This window comes from Narcine bancroftii, chromosome 1, assembly GCF_036971445.1.
Source record: "Narcine bancroftii isolate sNarBan1 chromosome 1, sNarBan1.hap1, whole genome shotgun sequence".
NCBI classification, from domain to species: Eukaryota; Metazoa; Chordata; class Chondrichthyes; order Torpediniformes; family Narcinidae; genus Narcine; species Narcine bancroftii.
In genome coordinates this window covers 283379392-283397477 of record NC_091469.1, presented here as the reverse complement: position 1 = coordinate 283397477, position 18086 = coordinate 283379392, and the positions used below count along the sequence as shown (strand labels likewise).

The 18086-nt window shown below is 41.9% G+C and overlaps 1 protein-coding gene across 7 annotated transcripts in view; it reads right to left on the bottom strand.

Moving 5' to 3' along the window:
* Positions 1 to 2323: 2323 nt before the first annotated feature.
* The window catches only part of LOC138745098 (liprin-alpha-1-like), a 136268-nt gene continuing 120505 nt past the window's right edge, over positions 2324 to 18086 (bottom strand). For all 7 annotated transcript variants that reach the window (XM_069902222.1, XM_069902225.1, XM_069902226.1 and 4 more), the window contains 4 exons: positions 10493 to 10561; positions 10078 to 10243; positions 7111 to 7175; positions 2324 to 3630 (listed from right to left, as the gene is read on the bottom strand). In XM_069902222.1, the coding sequence (XP_069758323.1) occupies positions 7117 to 7175; positions 10078 to 10243; positions 10493 to 10561 (294 nt within the window). In that variant the 3' untranslated portion in view covers positions 2324 to 3630; positions 7111 to 7116. The remainder of the gene's footprint in view (positions 3631 to 7110; positions 7176 to 10077; positions 10244 to 10492; positions 10562 to 18086) is intronic.

The window sequence follows — 18086 nt, the reverse complement described above, 5'->3', positions numbered from 1 at the left end:
CTTTTGCTTCTCTTTCTCTTACTGTAATGGGCACCAGGCATTGCTAATGGCGACCTGACTGCCTTCCGGCAGCAGAAGATTTTGTGCAATATTGTATGTTTTGGACAATAACAAAATCTTGAATCTTCTGAATCCTTGACTACTAACAGCTCAAAGCATGGAGAGATACCACCGCATTGTCCAAAAAACTTCCAAATCCATTGGCAGGATAAACAAACTATTTCCACCATTAGGGCACTAATAATTCCCCACTGATGGAGGCCACATCAATCCAATGCCCGACACTAGGATCCCAGAAGAGTCAAAACTGAGCTCTGTCACAACACTGTCAAAACAAAAGATTCAAGATCTCAAAACATCCTGGAAAAGGTGTGATATCCCCACAGCCCTTTGGGAATTCCTGGCTAACAAAAAGGAAGTATTCAGAATCTCAAACCCATGGTTCAGTTTTTAAATAGCAGGAGTGCTCTGCTGAGATGTCGCACTTGACTGGCTGCAAACAAACTTTATCACCTCATTTAATCCTCTGACAACACAACTCTACATTCTAGAGCTTTTCAAAGTACATTCATTCAATGTCAGATGCAAAACAGCCATTTCATGCACAGCAAGATCTTGATAAAGATTTAAGATTTAGGCAAGGTCAACCAGTGGAAAGCTGTTGGACAGATAACATCCCCGACAAAGCACTCAGGCGATGTGCGGCTCAGCTGGCAGATGTTCTCACCGACATCTTTAACATCTCTCTGAGAAGTGCTGTGGTCCCAATGTGCTTCAAAGCTGCCACCATTGTCCATGCTGAAGAAGTGTCTGTGTCCTGCTTCAATGATTACCGCCCTGATACACTCACATCCATCATCATGAAGTGCTTTGAGAGGCTCGTCATGAGCCAAATCAAGCTCCTGCTGCCCCCGTCACTAGACCCCCTGCAGTTCGCATACAGACCCAACCATTCTACGGACGATGTCATTGCCACCGCCCTCCATCGAGCCTTCACCCACCAGGAAAACAAGGACTCACATGATAAATTGCTGTTGACCAACTCAGCATTCAACACAATCATACCTCAGTACCTGATAAGGAAGTTGAACCTGTTGGTTCTAAACACCTCCCTCTGCAATTGGATTCTTGACTTCCTGTCAGGGAGACCTCAGGCAGTCTGGATCGGTAAGAGTACCTCCAACACCATCACACTGAACACGGGGACCCGCAGGGCTGTGTGCTTAGTTCACTTCTGTTCACTCTGCTGACCCATGACGGTGCAGCAAAACACAGCTTGATCGCCATCATCATGTTCACTGACGACACGACTGTGATGGGCCTGATCAGTCAGCGTACAGAGATGAGGTGCAGTCACTAACAGACTGGTGCAGAGCCAACAACCTGTACCTAAATATTAATGAAACAAAAGAGATGATTGTCAACTTCAGGAGGGCCAAGGGCTGGGGGGGGGTGGCATGCTCCACTGACCATTGACGGCTCCATCGTTGAGGTCATCAAGAATATCAAGTTCCTTGTGGTGCACTTGGTGGAGAATCTCACCTGGTCCCTTAACACCAGCTCCATAGCCAAGAAAGCCCAGCAGCACCTCTAATTCCTGCAAAGGCTGAGGAAAGTCCATCTCCCACTCTTCACCCTCACTACTTTCTACAGATGTATTGAGAGCATCCTGTGCGATGGCATCACCGCCTGGTTTGGAATCATCACCACCTTCGACCATAAGACCCTCCAGAGGATAGTGAGTCAGCAGAAATCATTGGGGTCTCTTTTCCTACCATGACAGACATCGACAACACACGATGCACACGGAAGGAAAATAACATTGTGAAGGACTTCTCACCCCTCTCTCTTCTGCCATCTAGAAGGAGGTACCGTAGCACTCGGGTCCACACATCCAGATTGGGCAACAGTTTTTCTCCCAAAGCTATCAGGCTCTTCAATTTCTAGAATATATCTATACTGGTATAGCATGGATTGTGATTGTATTAGGACTTAACTCTTGTATATTTAACTCTTATTTTTGTAAATTTGCTCCATGGTCCTGGAGAAACACCATCTCATCTTTACTGTGCATTGCATTAGTAGTTATGGTATGAATGACAAATAAAGGTGACTTGACTTGTTATGTTCATCACAGTCTCTGACCTCCCGTTCAATGTGAAGTGCCACCCCAAGAAGAGGGCCATCATAAAGGACTCCCATCACCCTGGTCACTTACAATTTCTACAGAAGCTGGACAATTTGGTGCATGCAGGTTGAGGGCAATTTCCATTGTAATAGCCAAACACATGGAAGAACCACATTCCTTTGTTTACTGGCAGTGGAAAATAAAAGTTTAAGAATTTTATTGAAAGAAACCAATAAATACTGTGATAAAAATAGTTCAACGTACTGTATAGACTGTACATAATTTGTTACAAGGCGGCAGAGGAAAATCTCAGACAACAACAGAATATTGGACAAATAACAGTACATGATTCAGGCCAACATACATCAAAAATTGACCATTCCAAGTAGCTTTAGGACAGAGTCACAATGTGTTGGTACAAAATACGTAGCTCACCGTGATACCAACAAAAACTGTAGCTGAGATGTTGATGGATTCTTCAAAAATACTGAACAGTCTCATTGATAAAGCCAAGACGACAATTTCTCAGTTTCCTATTGACAGATCATCTCTTATAAAGTGAAATGCACAGTATCTAGGTTAGGAAAAGGTTGCAAAAACAGTGAACCATACTTCATGAAAAATAAATAAGGCTTTCATTTTATTTTAACAAGTACCCACTTCTACTTTTAGATTGACTAGACCTGCTCTCTCCATGCCTTTCACTTCAGTTGACAACAGTCAATGATATTGGTCCACTGAAAAGTTATAACCAGACTTTTCCAAAGAGTGAAGGAAGGAAATGTCATGGAGCTAGGACAGGTCTTTACTTGCATTCGGTTCCACCTCATCCATAATATTCCTATATATATATGGCTTTCTCTCGTACATCCATCTACTCATTATTAACCATACCGCAAAAAAAGATAAGCATTTACAGTTGAAAAATTGAACAGGTTGATTAAAAAGGGTTTAATTACAGACTTTAAACTACAACATCAACAAACTTAGTGCTGTCAACATGCAGTTTCTCTTGGAAAAACAGCATGGAAATGTCATAATTTTTTTAATGTCCTCAACTTTATAAAAAAAATCTGAATATCTGAAGTAATTACATAATGATTTACAAAACCTCCATGATTTTCATGGGGATGAATACAGGCATATGGTACATTTCCTTGAAAAACAACATGATTAAAAGTAAAGAAAACTGATGTAAGAAAGAATTGTACATTATAAAATGCATTTTAAGCAGGTGTACACAATAAAAACTAGATCTACGATAAATCAATATCGAAACAGGTTTACATAAATATAAGAAACGTTTATTCTAAAATTTTATATCTAGGGTACTCATGACATGGTTCAACTAATTAAAATTTCTGTAGCAAAATATCAAGTCCAGGTTAGAAATATTGCTACATCACAAAGATCCTGGGAATTACACAACTTCACGTGATGTACACTTCATGTATGAAGGCTTTGAATGCTGTGCAGTCATTAGTTGAAATAGTGTAGGTATGCTGAAAAATAAAAGGACCGCGATAAATGTTTAATCTGACACATTAAACAGTGTAACAAAATTTAACATGTACAGTGGGAACATGGCAAGATGAAACAGATGAAAGGCTGCAGGAAATATTTTAGACATACAGCACAGTAACAGGCCCTTACGGCCCATGAGCCTGTGCCGCCCAATTCCATCCAATTGTCCTACATCCCTGGTACGTTTTTGAACAGTGGGAGGAAACCAAAACATCCAGTGGAAACCCACGCAGACACGGGGAGAACGTATAAATTCCTTACAGGCAGTGCTTGATTTGAAACCCGGTCACTGGCACTGTAACAGCATTACGCTAACCGCTCCAGTATCACTGCTGCCTGGGTTTGTACTGTATATATATATATATATGTATGTATTGCTAAAACAGTAAATCATTTATGACTAATTTAATGTCTCAACTGTATAAATGTAATACAAAGAATAGTTCAGGAAAATAATTCAACCAGTTTTCCAAAGGTCGATTTTTAACCATGTTATAATTTTTCATCAGCACTGAGATGTTAGTTATAATTTTAATTTAGATATTTAAATTTAGATAAACAGCACAGAATAGGGTCCTTCTGGCCCACAAGCCCATTGATGTGACCAATTATCCTACTAACCCATGCGGCTTTGAAACACAGGAGGAAACCCAATCCCCCAACACGGACACAGGCAGAATGCACAAACTCACGAGGCAGCAGTGAAATCAAACCCAGGTGCTCAGTGTTGGAGCTGTTATGGCATTGCGCTGACTGCTACATTAACCATGGTGCAGACAATTTAATTGCATTATTCCAAAATGTTCTATTTTGACATCAGAATCCGAATTTATTGTCGTGAACAAGTCACAAAATTCAGTGTTTGCAGCACAGTGCAATCATTCATATAAACCACTTTTACAAGAACAAATTTAAAAAAAACTGCACAAAAAATAAGGCAGAGTCTTTGGTTCATTGATTATTCAGGAATTTGATGGCAGCGGGGAATGACTTTTCACAAATTCTCCTCTCTTGTGTGGAGGTTTCAGAACTTGTGTCTCACATGATGATTTCACCAACCCAGGCATGGGTTAAATGAAGTGACCATTACAAATGGACCTGAGAAATTGGTCTCATTTGACAAAAAGACAGTTGAAGTGGCCCTTCTTTCGAAACCACTGATTCTGTGTTCCTTCCTTATCAAAGGGAGAACGCACAACAGTACCTCTCTCAATGAAAGTTACTGCATCTCTGACTTCAAGTATGGTTTAATATTAAAGATGCCTTCTTGAAGTGTCCCAATCACATGATATGACATCACCACTGGTTTTTTTGGAAGGTCTTCTCTTCCAAAAGTTAACAAGAAAATGCTTCTGGGCTGTCTGCTCAGACCAACAAGCAGAATGGCTGTGTGCACACAGGTGCTTCTGAGCAAACATCCAGTATCTCTGATCTTTCAATTGTATAATCCAAAATTCTTACTGCTTTGAATTAAGAGACACTGTCTTCAGAAGACCTCTCTTATCTGATAACACAAATGTGTGATGTGTCTTTATGTGTAATTGTCTTTCTGTTTCCAAACCCACAAAGTCTTTATTAAAAATATTTTATAACTTAAAAATTACTAATAATTTTGTAACAGTGGGCAAAGCACACATCCTTGAGGTTGCCAATTGCAATTAAAAATCTATTTTGATTTTGCCACATAGCATCTTTCAAATCAATTCTATGATGGTAACTTCTGGAGCATGAACAGTATATTAAAGTGGAAATCCCAAAGCAGTGATTACATGTTCCACTACTTGTAGTATTGCTTTGCAAACCTCTCCAGTTTAATCTTCAGTAATCAATGAGCTGATAAGAGTGCTGCTGTTGTGTACCATTTGCAGTGAGAACAATTTCTATTTAATTCTCTGACCATGAAAAAGAACAAATTTTATATGGTTTGCCATTTCCACATTTGCTTCAAAATTCTACACCTATATTTGAACATTCCTTTATCTGTCACTATTTATGCTCCAAGATTTATACCTTTTTTATGCACTGAAGGGAAGGGACTGTTGACGGCTTCCATTGGATTTAATCCTTATTTTGGTATTTATTTGAGGATTGGTGACATTTTACCCTGTAAATTGAATGCTTGTTGAACAATTTCTTCACATTGCAACCACCAGCTTTTGACTTGAAAGGATTTATACAAACTCAGCTCAAATGAATCAGAAATATTTGTTAAACTTCCATCTACTTGGATCAGATTTTCACGGTAGAGCTCAACCTTGTGTAGGTCATTGCAATTGAGCTGAGCAGAAATGGCATACAGTGATGCCAGTACAAAATATGCAGTGCCCACTTACTGAAGTCCCACAATATTAAAATAGTGGTTTGATGAACAATGGTCATGATTAACACACACTCATGGGAAATTAACAGTATATTGGTAGATCCAATTGTCAGCTATGATCGAAAATGACAGTATAATCTGCAGATGAGGCACTCATACTCCTCTGGGAATAAAAATCGGCCAAGAGGAGATCACTGCTCAGTTTCGCTTTACATCAAAAATATTAAAGTGGCAAGTCTTGACAAGTATCCAGATACATGTGTACAAATTATTCAACAAAAATACTGAAAAAGGCTGTGCAACATGTTACCGGTCCACCCTGATAACTTGTGAATGTCTAAGTGTCAGGAGAGCCACACCCCATAAATTTAAAATATCCAAATAACAATGACCTTCTGATCATGCAAATCAGGGAATTTTCATTGCACAGAGAAACACACAAATGTGCTGGAGAAACTCTGCAGGGCAGGGGTGGTGGTAGGGGGTGGAACAATAGGGGCACTTAAGAGACACTTAGGCACATGAATGAAATAAAAATAAGGGTTATGAGGGAGGGAGAATTTTTTTTGTAGCTATACATGGGTCGGCACAACATCATAGGACGAAGGGGCTGTAATGTGCTATAATGTCATGTAACATCCATAGGAAGTAAAGGGTAACCAATGTTTCAGGCCTGAGCCTCTTGCTACCTGTGGATGCTGTATGACCTGCTGAGTTTCCCCAACATGTTTGTGCATTGAACTCAACCCACCGTCTGCAGACTTTGTTTTACCACCTTCATGGCACAAATAGTTTCATACTTAAACTTGTGACAGTGAGCACCTGCAGTTAGTGTAGGATCAACAAGATCTACCTATTAACACATTTTCGGTTGGTCAATGGCTATTGTATCTTACAAGGGGAAAATTTGGTTGTGACGTCAATGCTCACAAATGTTGAAGCATCAGAATTTAAATAATGTAGTAGAGGTCGCCACAACTTCACCATTATAAAGACAATTTTTCCTCACAGATATTCATTTACCCAGAGAGAAGAAATCTCTATTTTTATGGCACCCAGTTATTTCCTCTGAATTTTTAAATAATAAAGGTCCTTTCTGCCTGTGAAAATGCAGAGGAACTACTCTGTGAACACTTACCTAAATTTAACACGAATAGGTTCGTATAGTGGCAGAATCCATTCTTTGCTCTCCTGAAACATTGCCTGTGATGTGCATCAAGGGAAATAGCATGCAGAAAACATGCAGTTAGTTACAAATAAACCACTTTACAAAGGCAAAATTGAATTGTTTCATCTGGGTCGAGACCCCAAGGTGTTAAATGTTTCATGACAAATTAAATTCTGAAGAACAAATATTGCTCCAAGTCTTTAATTTCTGTGACACGAACTCCATTGAAACAAGCTTGTAAATTGTTTTAGAAGGTGGCTTCACTACTAATGCATGCTGGCTGCATTGCCTGTGATTTCCTGGTCTGTGCCCAAGGTCTCCACATACTTTTATATTTAACACATGGCTTTAAACCAAGAACCTGAAGTGAATCTTTCCAGTCCAGATGATCATTGGTAGCACCATTGCTCAGTTTCCATCTACAATGGCAAGGCACCAATCCAAAATGCAATGATCTGATAAACACAAACAAATGCCCAACTTGATCTGAATTATGAAGGAGGAGGACATAGCAAACATGAATACAATCTTCCCCCCAACATAAAGGGTTATTAAAACATGGAACATTTTATCACAATTACAACATTTAAGTGGGTGTTAGATAAACAAATAGGCAGAAGATTAAAGAGGGAGAGACAGTGTAGTTAAATAGTTATAGATCAAGAGCAAAACTTGTTGCAGCGAATTGATGGGCTAAAATTGCCAACTACAAGCTTCTTTTACCAAGCATACGTGGCAGCTAAATACTAAACTGTCTTTCAATTTCTTGGTTTGACTGGTGCTCATATACCTTACCTCCATTTATTCAGGAAGGCATAACTGGTAGAAAGACTCATACCCACATATTAGTGATGAGCATGGCTGGCCAGTCCGTTATCTGCCACATATATCATTCTGCTGGGCAGCAATGGGTGACAACGACAGCTGGATTGCATTTTCTAAAATTCAAATTTGCAGCCAATTTCTATGCTAATACTTTATATCTATCATTTTATTTTGGAACAAATTTAGCAGAAGGTGAAAAGTCAATTGCCTTTGTTTGCTGGTACACTCCCATGATGCAGTGCACTGAATATGTCATGCCCATTCTCTGGGACTTCACCAACTGAAAATTTTTCAGAAGTGAAAGCTGATACATGAGGCAAGAAAGAAAAAAAGTGCTGTATCAAAAACTATCAGGACACTGCAAACCATATTTCAAAGGAATACAAGGAGAGAGGGCTGTTTGCTATCTATTGCCTGCTCCACCATAAACTGAAACGAAAAATAATCTAACTCAACTCCATAGATTCACTTTCTCTCCAAAATTTCTGTATACCTTTGGTTTGGTTATCAAACATATATCCTCAGATTTTTGATAAATAACTAACTAATTCAGCACTGATTTCCATTTTCAGAGAAGCCAAAATTTCTACTACCACGATGCAACCTGGCGGGCTGCATCACACTGTGGTATGGATGCTGCGGAAAAATGGATTGGAGGTCAATCGACAATAAGAGTGGCAGAGATGGTCACTGGTCTTCCCCACCATCCTCTACCAAATCGATGTGATATACCAGGATCATTGTCTGAAGAGGGCGCCCAAAACCATTGAAGACCCTTTCCACCTTGCAACATAGCATCTTTCAGCAGGAGGATCAGAGCTAGCACCATCAGGCTGAGGAGCTGCTTCTTCCCACAGGCAATGAGAATGTTGAGCGACCAAAGGAACTGCTCAGAGTAACCATCTGAGACCCTCATGTACATGAAACATTTATTTGTTTATATGAAATGCTTGTCTTGCATATGTATTGTTTGTCTATGTGTGTTATGTCTAGGTGTATGTCTGCATCTTTTGCACCAAGGACTGGAGAACTCTGAATTGTTGGGTTGTACTTGTGCAATCGGATGACAGTAAACTTGAATTGAAAAGTGACAAAGAAGAACTTTTACAGTTAATTAAGAAGTTTTAAAGCCCAGAGTAATACGGGAATCTGGCACAGTTAGCCTCGCAGATGAAAATGTGTCAATGACTAGATTTCCAGGTGTCGGTTGACGACAAGCACTGATCAAGGAAACAGGGATCTTTTAAAGTTACCACTTGCATCAAAGGGAGAAGAGGGGCCTCAATTTACCAATCTAAACAGAGCTACCTGTGCATCATTCCTTTAGAACTGTGCTGGAATGTCAGTCTGGATTACAAGCTCTGATGTGAAACTTGAGTTGACAGTCTTGGTGGTACCAGCAAGCTACAGCAAGCAGAAACACAACCAAGTCCAATCCCATCCTGCACAGAGGAATAGCTCAAGATGAGCAGCAGGCCCTCAGGCTGAGTTTATATCCCCTTTATGGTGTGTGCCAAGGCCTCCCGAGCTCTGGCTTGTTCACTCCAGCCTTGAACAGACAAGATTCCAGTAACGATCGAAACAAGTTTGCTTTCTCAGTTGTTATTTACTTTAAAATTCTTAATGATACACTGGTGCATCATGTCATATTTTATTACACTTTTTTCATTCAGAGGAATGTGTCAAGAACTAAATCACGGACATTATGGGTGTATGCCAAAGTTGTAAATTAAAGAATATTTCTTCATAATGAGCAGTTTCAAGATTTGAGAAAAAAGAAAACAAGTTAAAACACTGAAGAATTTTCTAAAACAATGATATCATTTTTTTATGTTTTTTAAGGGACGAAAAACTATTTTCCAATAATGCTAACATGCCGCAATTGAGATAAAATAGTATTTTGAATTGTGACCCAGCATTCACCATCAAGGTGTCCACAAAACTTCTTCCATTGTTTTATAATGCAAGTCTCATCAAATAAAGCTCAGCCAATTTTGGTTGTACACGAAAAGATAATTGAAACTTTGTAACTATTTTCAGAATCTATCCAAAAGTGAAAAATATATATTGAACCTGCCAACTGACATCATCCAACACAAAAACAATACATACCATCTGTTTGCATCTTCTTTGGCTGTATGGAAGGTGAAGATATTGTTGAGGTAACTCTAAAGTTAGCAGGTAGTGTCTCTGCTGACCCAGGTGTCATACCCCTTACATCCTTTGGTCGAAACTTCTTTCTCCAGGAAGGAGCTCGCCTGAAACCTTTTTCATCCTCCTTAAGGGAAATAAAACACATTAATTAACTCCAGTTATCTACTGTTGTATACAATTTCCTCTCCAACAAGTGGAATCCATGCAAAGTTACAAAGCATGCAAAAGAATTACCCTGAAATATAATAATGTTTTTTATATATACACAGAATGGTAACTAAATCCACATTTTTATATAGAAATTAAATGAACGGGGAAGAATCCATGACTGCAAAAATAAAATCTCTACAATAAGGTTATGTTTAAATCTTACATCATCCAGTCTCCTGTCCGTTCCTACAGCCAAGAGGTCGTTAAATTCTCTCTCCAATGACTGACGAGCCTATGAACATAAAGCCATAATTTTTTAAGGAAAACTAAAAAGCCCAAAATGAAATTATCTGACAAATTCTAATACAACTTAAAATATAAAGAAACTGATTATCTCAAGATAAGATGATGAAAGAAATACAGAATTCCAACAAATTTCAACAGGAGTGCAATGATGTTTTCAGTTTCGGTTGGAACTGGCCCTGTCACCTCAGTAACATTACTCTGACTCCACTTTGATTTTTAAGTCTCTGGAGTGGGAAAGGTTTAGAACAAGAGATGAGATTGCAACTGACATGTAACAATTCTCTGAAAGAAAGAAAATTTGAATGAGAAGTGTATTTTCTAAACCATTAAACCATTAAATATTCTATTTGATCAATTCAAAGTTATGGAAAAACAAAGAACTGGGACAACAGAACTTTCAGCATCATTCGGTTTTCAAGCACGAGGTCTCCATTTGGTGGCTCCTCTGAGAATTCTGGAATTCACAGAGTCTGATTGCAAGTACACCGATAATAATGGAACTCAAATGAAAGATAACTGTAGATAGAATTGATCTGGTGTGGGCAGTTGCATTTCATGAAAAAGAGATGCAATAAAAGGAATGAAAAAGTAACCAGGAGAGCAAAATTACATCACTGTTCAGTGGAATATCCCTCATCAACACCTGATAACATACAAAAGATAACCAGTGCATTTCCAGTCTACAAACGCAATATGTTGGGGAAGGGGACAGGAATACAGGCTGACCAAACCACAGCTTTCTCAGCATGGAACTGGCACAAATCTCAAGAAGCCAATCAGATGTTAATAAATTATTTCCCAAAAAGCAATTTTCTATTCTTTTAATTCCTTTTCTCTCCCATTCTCTAAAGGGAAGGTTATTTATTGTGAAAGGTATTAGTTGATTTTGCATCAATAATAATTTTGGTAGTTGGCAATTTGTTTTTTTCCTTTCTACGTGAATCTTCTTCCATATATTGAGTAAATGCTGCAGTACTGGTGAACTTCTATATTGCACCAGTTTTTCATCCCACTTATAAAGTATATGTTCTGGTACCTTCTCCTGTATTTTATCTAGCTCTATCTTGGTCCAATCTGGTTTTTCCCTTGTTTGATAAAAATCTGATAGATACCTTAATTGTGCTGCTCTATAATAATTTTTAAAGTTTGGTAGCTGCAAACCACCTTTTTTTACCATTCTGTTAATTTATCTGGCGCTATCCTCGGTTTCCCCCCTTTCCATAAGAATTTCCTTATTATTCTTTTTAGTTCATTGAAGAATTTCTCTGTTAAGGGAATTGGTAACGATTGAAATAGGTATTGTATCCTTGGGAAGATATTCATTTTAATGCAATTTGCCCTCCCTATCAATGTTAGTGGCAATTCCTTCCAATGTTCTAAGTCATCCTGTAATTTCTTCATTAATGGCTGATTATTTAATTTGATTTAATTTGTATAGGTGGTCTAAATTATTATTTAATCTAATACCTAGGTATCGGATTACTTGTGTTTGCCATTTAAATGGTGATTCTTTTTTAAAATTCTGCATAATCTGCATTATTCATTGGCATCACTTCACTTTTATTTGTGTTGATCTTGTACCCCAATATTTCTCCATATTCCTTCAATTTCTTATGTAGTTCTTTTATTGATATTTCTGGTTCTGTTAAGTTTTTTGGGAAATAATTTATTTACATCTGTACAAATGAGGTACAAATATGGAATAACTCATGGTACAATGTTTACATACCATCAACTGAAAACCTACTTAAAGGACAAATTGGGAAGCAGACTGAGATTACCAGAAGGAAGCAGCTTTGAATATGTGATTACAGAAACAACGATAATAAAAAGATTTATAACAAACATGTACATCAAGCTGCAAAAGAAGGAAAATGATGAAATAAGCTATAAATCCAAACAAAAGTGGGAAAAAGATTTAAACATAAAGATTAAAAAATTAAATATGGGAAAAGTTATGCTCTGGAACTATGAAAAATATAATAAACACAAGGTTATGCATGATACAATATAATTGATTACACAGGCTATACACCACGCTCCAAAAGTTAAATAAATGGGATCCAACATTATCAGATAGATGTTTTCGCTGTAAGAAGGAAATGGGAACAACGGTACATGCAATTTGGGCATGTGAGAAAGTGGAAAAGTTTTGGGAAGATCTAAATCAGGTATAAAATAAAATCACAAAAAGCAACATACCAAAAAATCCAGAGATCTTTCTTCTAATATAAGAAATAAAGAATTAGGCCTCAAACTGGATGAAGGGCAAAAAAGATTTATTATGATAGCCTTAGCTGTAACAAAAAAATGTATAATGTCACCTTGGAAATCAGAAGAGAGCCTAAGAGTACAGCAATGGTACATGAAAATGAATAAATGTATTCCATTAGAAAAAAATAACATATAATTCAAAAAATAACGTCACATTATTTGAACACAATAGAGAGCGCTTACCACAGACCTCCACCCCCTAAAATGTGAAGATGACAAAATTACCTGATACAGTGTGTAACAGTAGATAACACAATTTTCTTGTTTATTTTCATTGTGTGATGACATTGTTTAATGGTTTTATTGTATATGTTGAATGTTTAATGGGTTTGTTATTTAAATTATTAGCTATGTTAGTTACTGTAGGGTAGGCAGCAGCGGCCTCGGCCTCGGTTGAGTGAGGGAGGCGGAGGCCACGGTCCGGGCAGAAAGTTGGAGGCGGCGGCTCCGGTCTGGGCACAGGGAGAGCACCGGCGGCTCCGGCCCCGGTCCGGGCAGAGGGTAGGCAGTGGCGGCCCCGATCCGGGCAGGAGCAAGGGGGACGCAGCGGCCCCAGCCTCGGTCGAGTGAGGCAGGCGGAGGCCCCGGTCCGGGCAGAAAGTTGGAGACGGCGGCCCCGGCCCCGGTCCGGGCAGAGGGTAGGCGGCGGCGGCCCCGATCCAGGCAGGAGCAAGGGGGAGACGGCGGCCCTGGCCTCGGTTGAGTGAGGCAGGCGGAGGCCCCGGTCCGGGCAGAAAGTTGAAGGCGGCGGCCCCGGTCCGGGCACAGGGAAAGCAGCGGCGGCCCCGGCCCAGGCACAGGGTAGGCAACGGCGGCCCCAATCTGGGCAGGAGCAAGGGGAGGCCCCGACCTCGGTCGAGTGAGGAAGACGGAGGCCCCGGTCTGGGCAGAGAGTTGGAGGCGGCGGCCCCAGTCCGGGAAGTATGGGCCGACCTAGGAGGGGAGGCAGGCCCCTCCATCCCAGGTAAGAAAACTGCATAGGAGAAGACCACTCCAATATAAAACCTACGACCCAAGGACCTCGCTGCCACGTCCCAGCTTGCTTGGCCACGGCACACGAACCATGGGTGTAAAGGGTGGGGCCAGTACTGCGCACACTGCACTCCACCTAAAAGCTCCTTTGCGCAGGCCCGAGGACAGGTCCATGTCCTCCCCCTCCATGTCCTCCCCCTCAAAAGATGCTCACAAACTCAAGCTAACGTGCTGGAACATCAGAACCATGCTAGACAAGGCTGACAGCCACCGACCTGAACGTCGGTCTGCCCTCATTGCACATGAACTCCTCAGACTTGACATCGACATAGCCGCTCTCAGTGAAGTCCGCCTGGCAGATGTAGGCAGCCTCCAAGAACGCGGCGCAGGCTACACACTCTACTGGTCTGGCAAGCCTTTGGATGAACGACGCCTCTCTGGTGTAGGCTTCATGGTCAAGAACTCCATTGCCTCCAAACTCGAAAACCACCCGACAGGCCACTCGGACCGGATCATGTCCATGCGACTCCCCCTTCAAAACAAGCGTCGCATCACCCTCATCAGTGTCTATGCTCCAACCCTCCAGGCAGAACCAGCAGAAAAGGACAACTTCTACACTGACCTGCGCAACCTCATTCAACGCACCCCTACAGCCGACAAGGTTGTCATCCTTGGCGACTTCAACGCTTGCGTCGGCAAAGACTCAGAAACCTGGCCAGGAATCCTGGGCAAGCATGGCGTCGGCAAGTGCAACGACAATGGGCGCCTCCTGTTGGAGCTCTGCGCAGAACAGCGGCTTGTCATTACAAACACCCTTTTTCAGCAGAGGGACAGCCTGAAGACTACCTGGATGCATCCCCGATCCAAACACTGGCACCTCCTGGACTACGTCCTGGTGCGAGAAAGAGACAAACGAGATGTGCTCCACACCAGGGTCATGCCCAGCACAAAATGTCACACTGACCACCGGCTGGTTCGCTGCAAGCTCAACCTTCACTTCAAGCCACACCCCAGGAACAGTAGAGCCCCTAGAAAGAGGTTCAATGTTGGAAACCTGCAGTCAGACGAAGTGAGAGGAAACTTCCAGGCAAACCTCCAAAGCAAAGCTCGAGGATGCAATCTGCCTCATGGACTCGTCCCCTGAAACCCTCTGGGATCAGCTGAAGACAACCATACTGCAATCCACTGAAGAGGTACTGGGCTTCTCCTCCAGGAAAAACAAGGACTGGTTCGACGATAACAGCCAGGAAATCCAGGAGCTGCTGGCAAAGAAGCGAGCTGCCCACCAGGCTCACCTTACAAAGCCGTCCTGTCCAGAGAAGAAACAAGCCTTCCGTCGCGCATGCAGCCATCTTCAGCGCAAACTCCGGGAGATCCAAAATGAGTGGTGGACTAGCCTCGCCAAGCGAACCCAGCTCAGTGCGGACATTGGCGACTTCAGGGGTTTCTACGAGGCTCTAAAGGCTGTGTACGGCCCCTCACCCCAAGTCCAAAGCCTGCTGCACAGCTCAGACGGCAAAGTCCTCCTCAGCGACAAGATCTCCATCCTCAACCGATGGTCAGAACACTTCCAATCTCTTTTCAGTGCCAACCGCTCAATCCAAGATTCCGCCCTGCTCCAGCTCCCTCAACAGCCCCTAAGGCTAGAGCTGGATGAGGTCCTCACCCAGGATGAGACATATAAGGCAATTGAACAACTGAAAAGTGGCAAAGCAGCAGGTATGGATGGAATCCCCCCCAGAGATCTGGAAGGCTGGCGGCAAAACTCTGCATGTCAAACTGCATGAGTTTTTCAAGCTTTATTGGGACCAAAGAAAACTGCCTCAGGTCCTTCGTGATGCCATCATCATCACCCTGTACAAAAACAAAGGCGAGAAATCAGACTGCTCAAACTACAGGGGAATCACGCTGCTCTCCATTGCAGGCAAAATCTTCGCTAGCATTCTCCTAAATAGAATAATTCCTAGTGTCGCCGAGAATATTCTCCCAGAATCACAGTGCGGCTTTCGCGCAAACAGAGGAACTACTGACATGGTCTTTGCCCTCAGACAGCTCCAAGAAAAGTGCAGAGAACAAAACAAAGGACTCTACATCACCTTTGTTGACCTCACCAAAGCCTTCGACACCGTGAGCAGGAAAGGGCTTTGGCAAATACTAGAGCGCATCGGATGCCCCCCAAAGATCGTCAACGTGGTTATCCAACAGCACGAAAACCAACAAGGTCGGGTCAGATACAGCAATGAGCTCTCTGAAACCTTCTCCATTAACAATGGCGTGAAGCAAGGCTGTGTTCTCGCACCAACCCTCTTTTCAATCTTCTTCAGCATGATGCTGAACCAAGCCATGAAAGACCTCAACAATGAAGACGCTGTTTACATCCGGTACCGCACGGATGGCAGTCTCTTCAATCTGAGGCGCCTGCAAGCTCACACCAAGACACAAGAGAAACTTGTCCGTGAACTACTCTTTGCTGACGATGCCGCTTTAGTTGCCCATTCAGAGCCAGCTCTTCAGCGCTTGACGTCCTGCTTTGCGGAAACTGCCAAAATGTTTGGCCTGGAAGTCAGCCTGAAGAAAACGGAGGTCCTCCATCAGCCAGCTCCCCACCATGACTACCAGCCCCCCCCACATCTCCATCTGGCACACAAAACTCAAAACGGTCAACCAGTTTACCTATCTCGGCTGCACCATTTCATCAGATGCAAGGATCGACAACGAGATAGATAACAGACTCTCTAAGGCAAATAGCGCCTTTGGAAGACTACACAAAAGAGTCTGGAAAAACGACCAACTGAAAAACCTCACAAAGATTAGCGTATACAGAGCCGTTGTCATACCCACACTCCTGTTCGGCTCCGAATCATGGGTCCTCTACCGGCATCACCTAGAACGCTTCCACCAGCGTTGTCTCCGCTCCATCCTCAAAATTCATTGGAGCGACTTCATCCCTAACATCGAAGTACTCGAGATGGCAGACCCCGACAGCATCGAGTCCACGCTGCTGAAGATCCAGCTGCGCTGGGTGGGGCACGTTTCCAGAATGGAGGACCATCACCTTCCCAAGATTGTGTTATATGGCGAGCTCTCCACTGGCCACCGTGACAGAGGTGCACCAAAGAAGAGGTACAAGGACTGCCTAAAGAAATCTCTTGGTGCCTGCCACATTGACCACTGCCAGTGGGCTGATATCGCCTCAAACCGTGCATCTTGGCACCTCACATTTCAGCGGGCAGCAACCTCCTTTGAAGAAGACCTCAGAGCCTACCTCACTGACAAAAGGCAAAGGAGGAAAAACCCAACACCCAACCCCAACCAACCAATTTTCCCCTGCAGCCGCTGCAACCGTGTCTGCCTGTCCCGCATCGGACTTGTCAGCCACAATCGAGCCTGCAGCTGACGTGGACTTTTACCCCCTCCATAAATCTTCGTCCGCGAAGCCAAGCCAAAAGAACAAAATGGGTTTGGAGGGGGGTGGGAAGGGAGGAGGGAAGGTAGGGGGAAAAAAAGGGGAGAAAATGACAGAGTATATTTAAGAGGGAAATGTTTGTATGTATTTTGATTGATATGGTTCATAGTGTGAAAAATTTTAAAAATGTAAAAAAGAAGCCAATCAGAGAACAAAGATTGGTTAGCTAAATGTGCTTGGAAATTAATACAGGTAATAATGTATCCAAAAGTCTGGAAAATCTGTCAACCTAGCACCAAAGGTCCAAGGATACTGGATTATCAGAGTTTTACTTAACTCAGGTCAGTAAACAACCCCCATTTCTAAACCATTTTGAGCACTGGGGAGATATTTAATAAGTGCAAATATGTCATTAGAGAAAAGTGAATTTAGATAAGCAGTTATAAAACATTTGCAGCAAGGTGCTCTAAACCGGTTTTTATTTGCTCTAAGTAATTTTGATCTCTTCCACATAATCAGTAACAAGGAGGTATGGAAAGTCAGAACAAAGCTCAAGGACATTGCATAATACTTGAATCTTACTCCTGCATAGTGAAATTAAAGCCACAGGAAATTGAAATGTTGACTGACAAAATTGGCAAAACAACATGATAAAGAATTGCTGGAGGAACTCAGCAGGGCAGACATCACCCATGGGTAGAAATGGTCAGTCAACATTGAGCCTGAACCCTTTACCAAGTCTCAAACATCAACTGACCATTTCCCATGGATGTTGTCTAACCTGTCCTCCAGCAGTTTTTTGACCATTAAATTTATTAACTGTCACAAGAAATTCCAGGGACTTGGTTGCTACCAATTT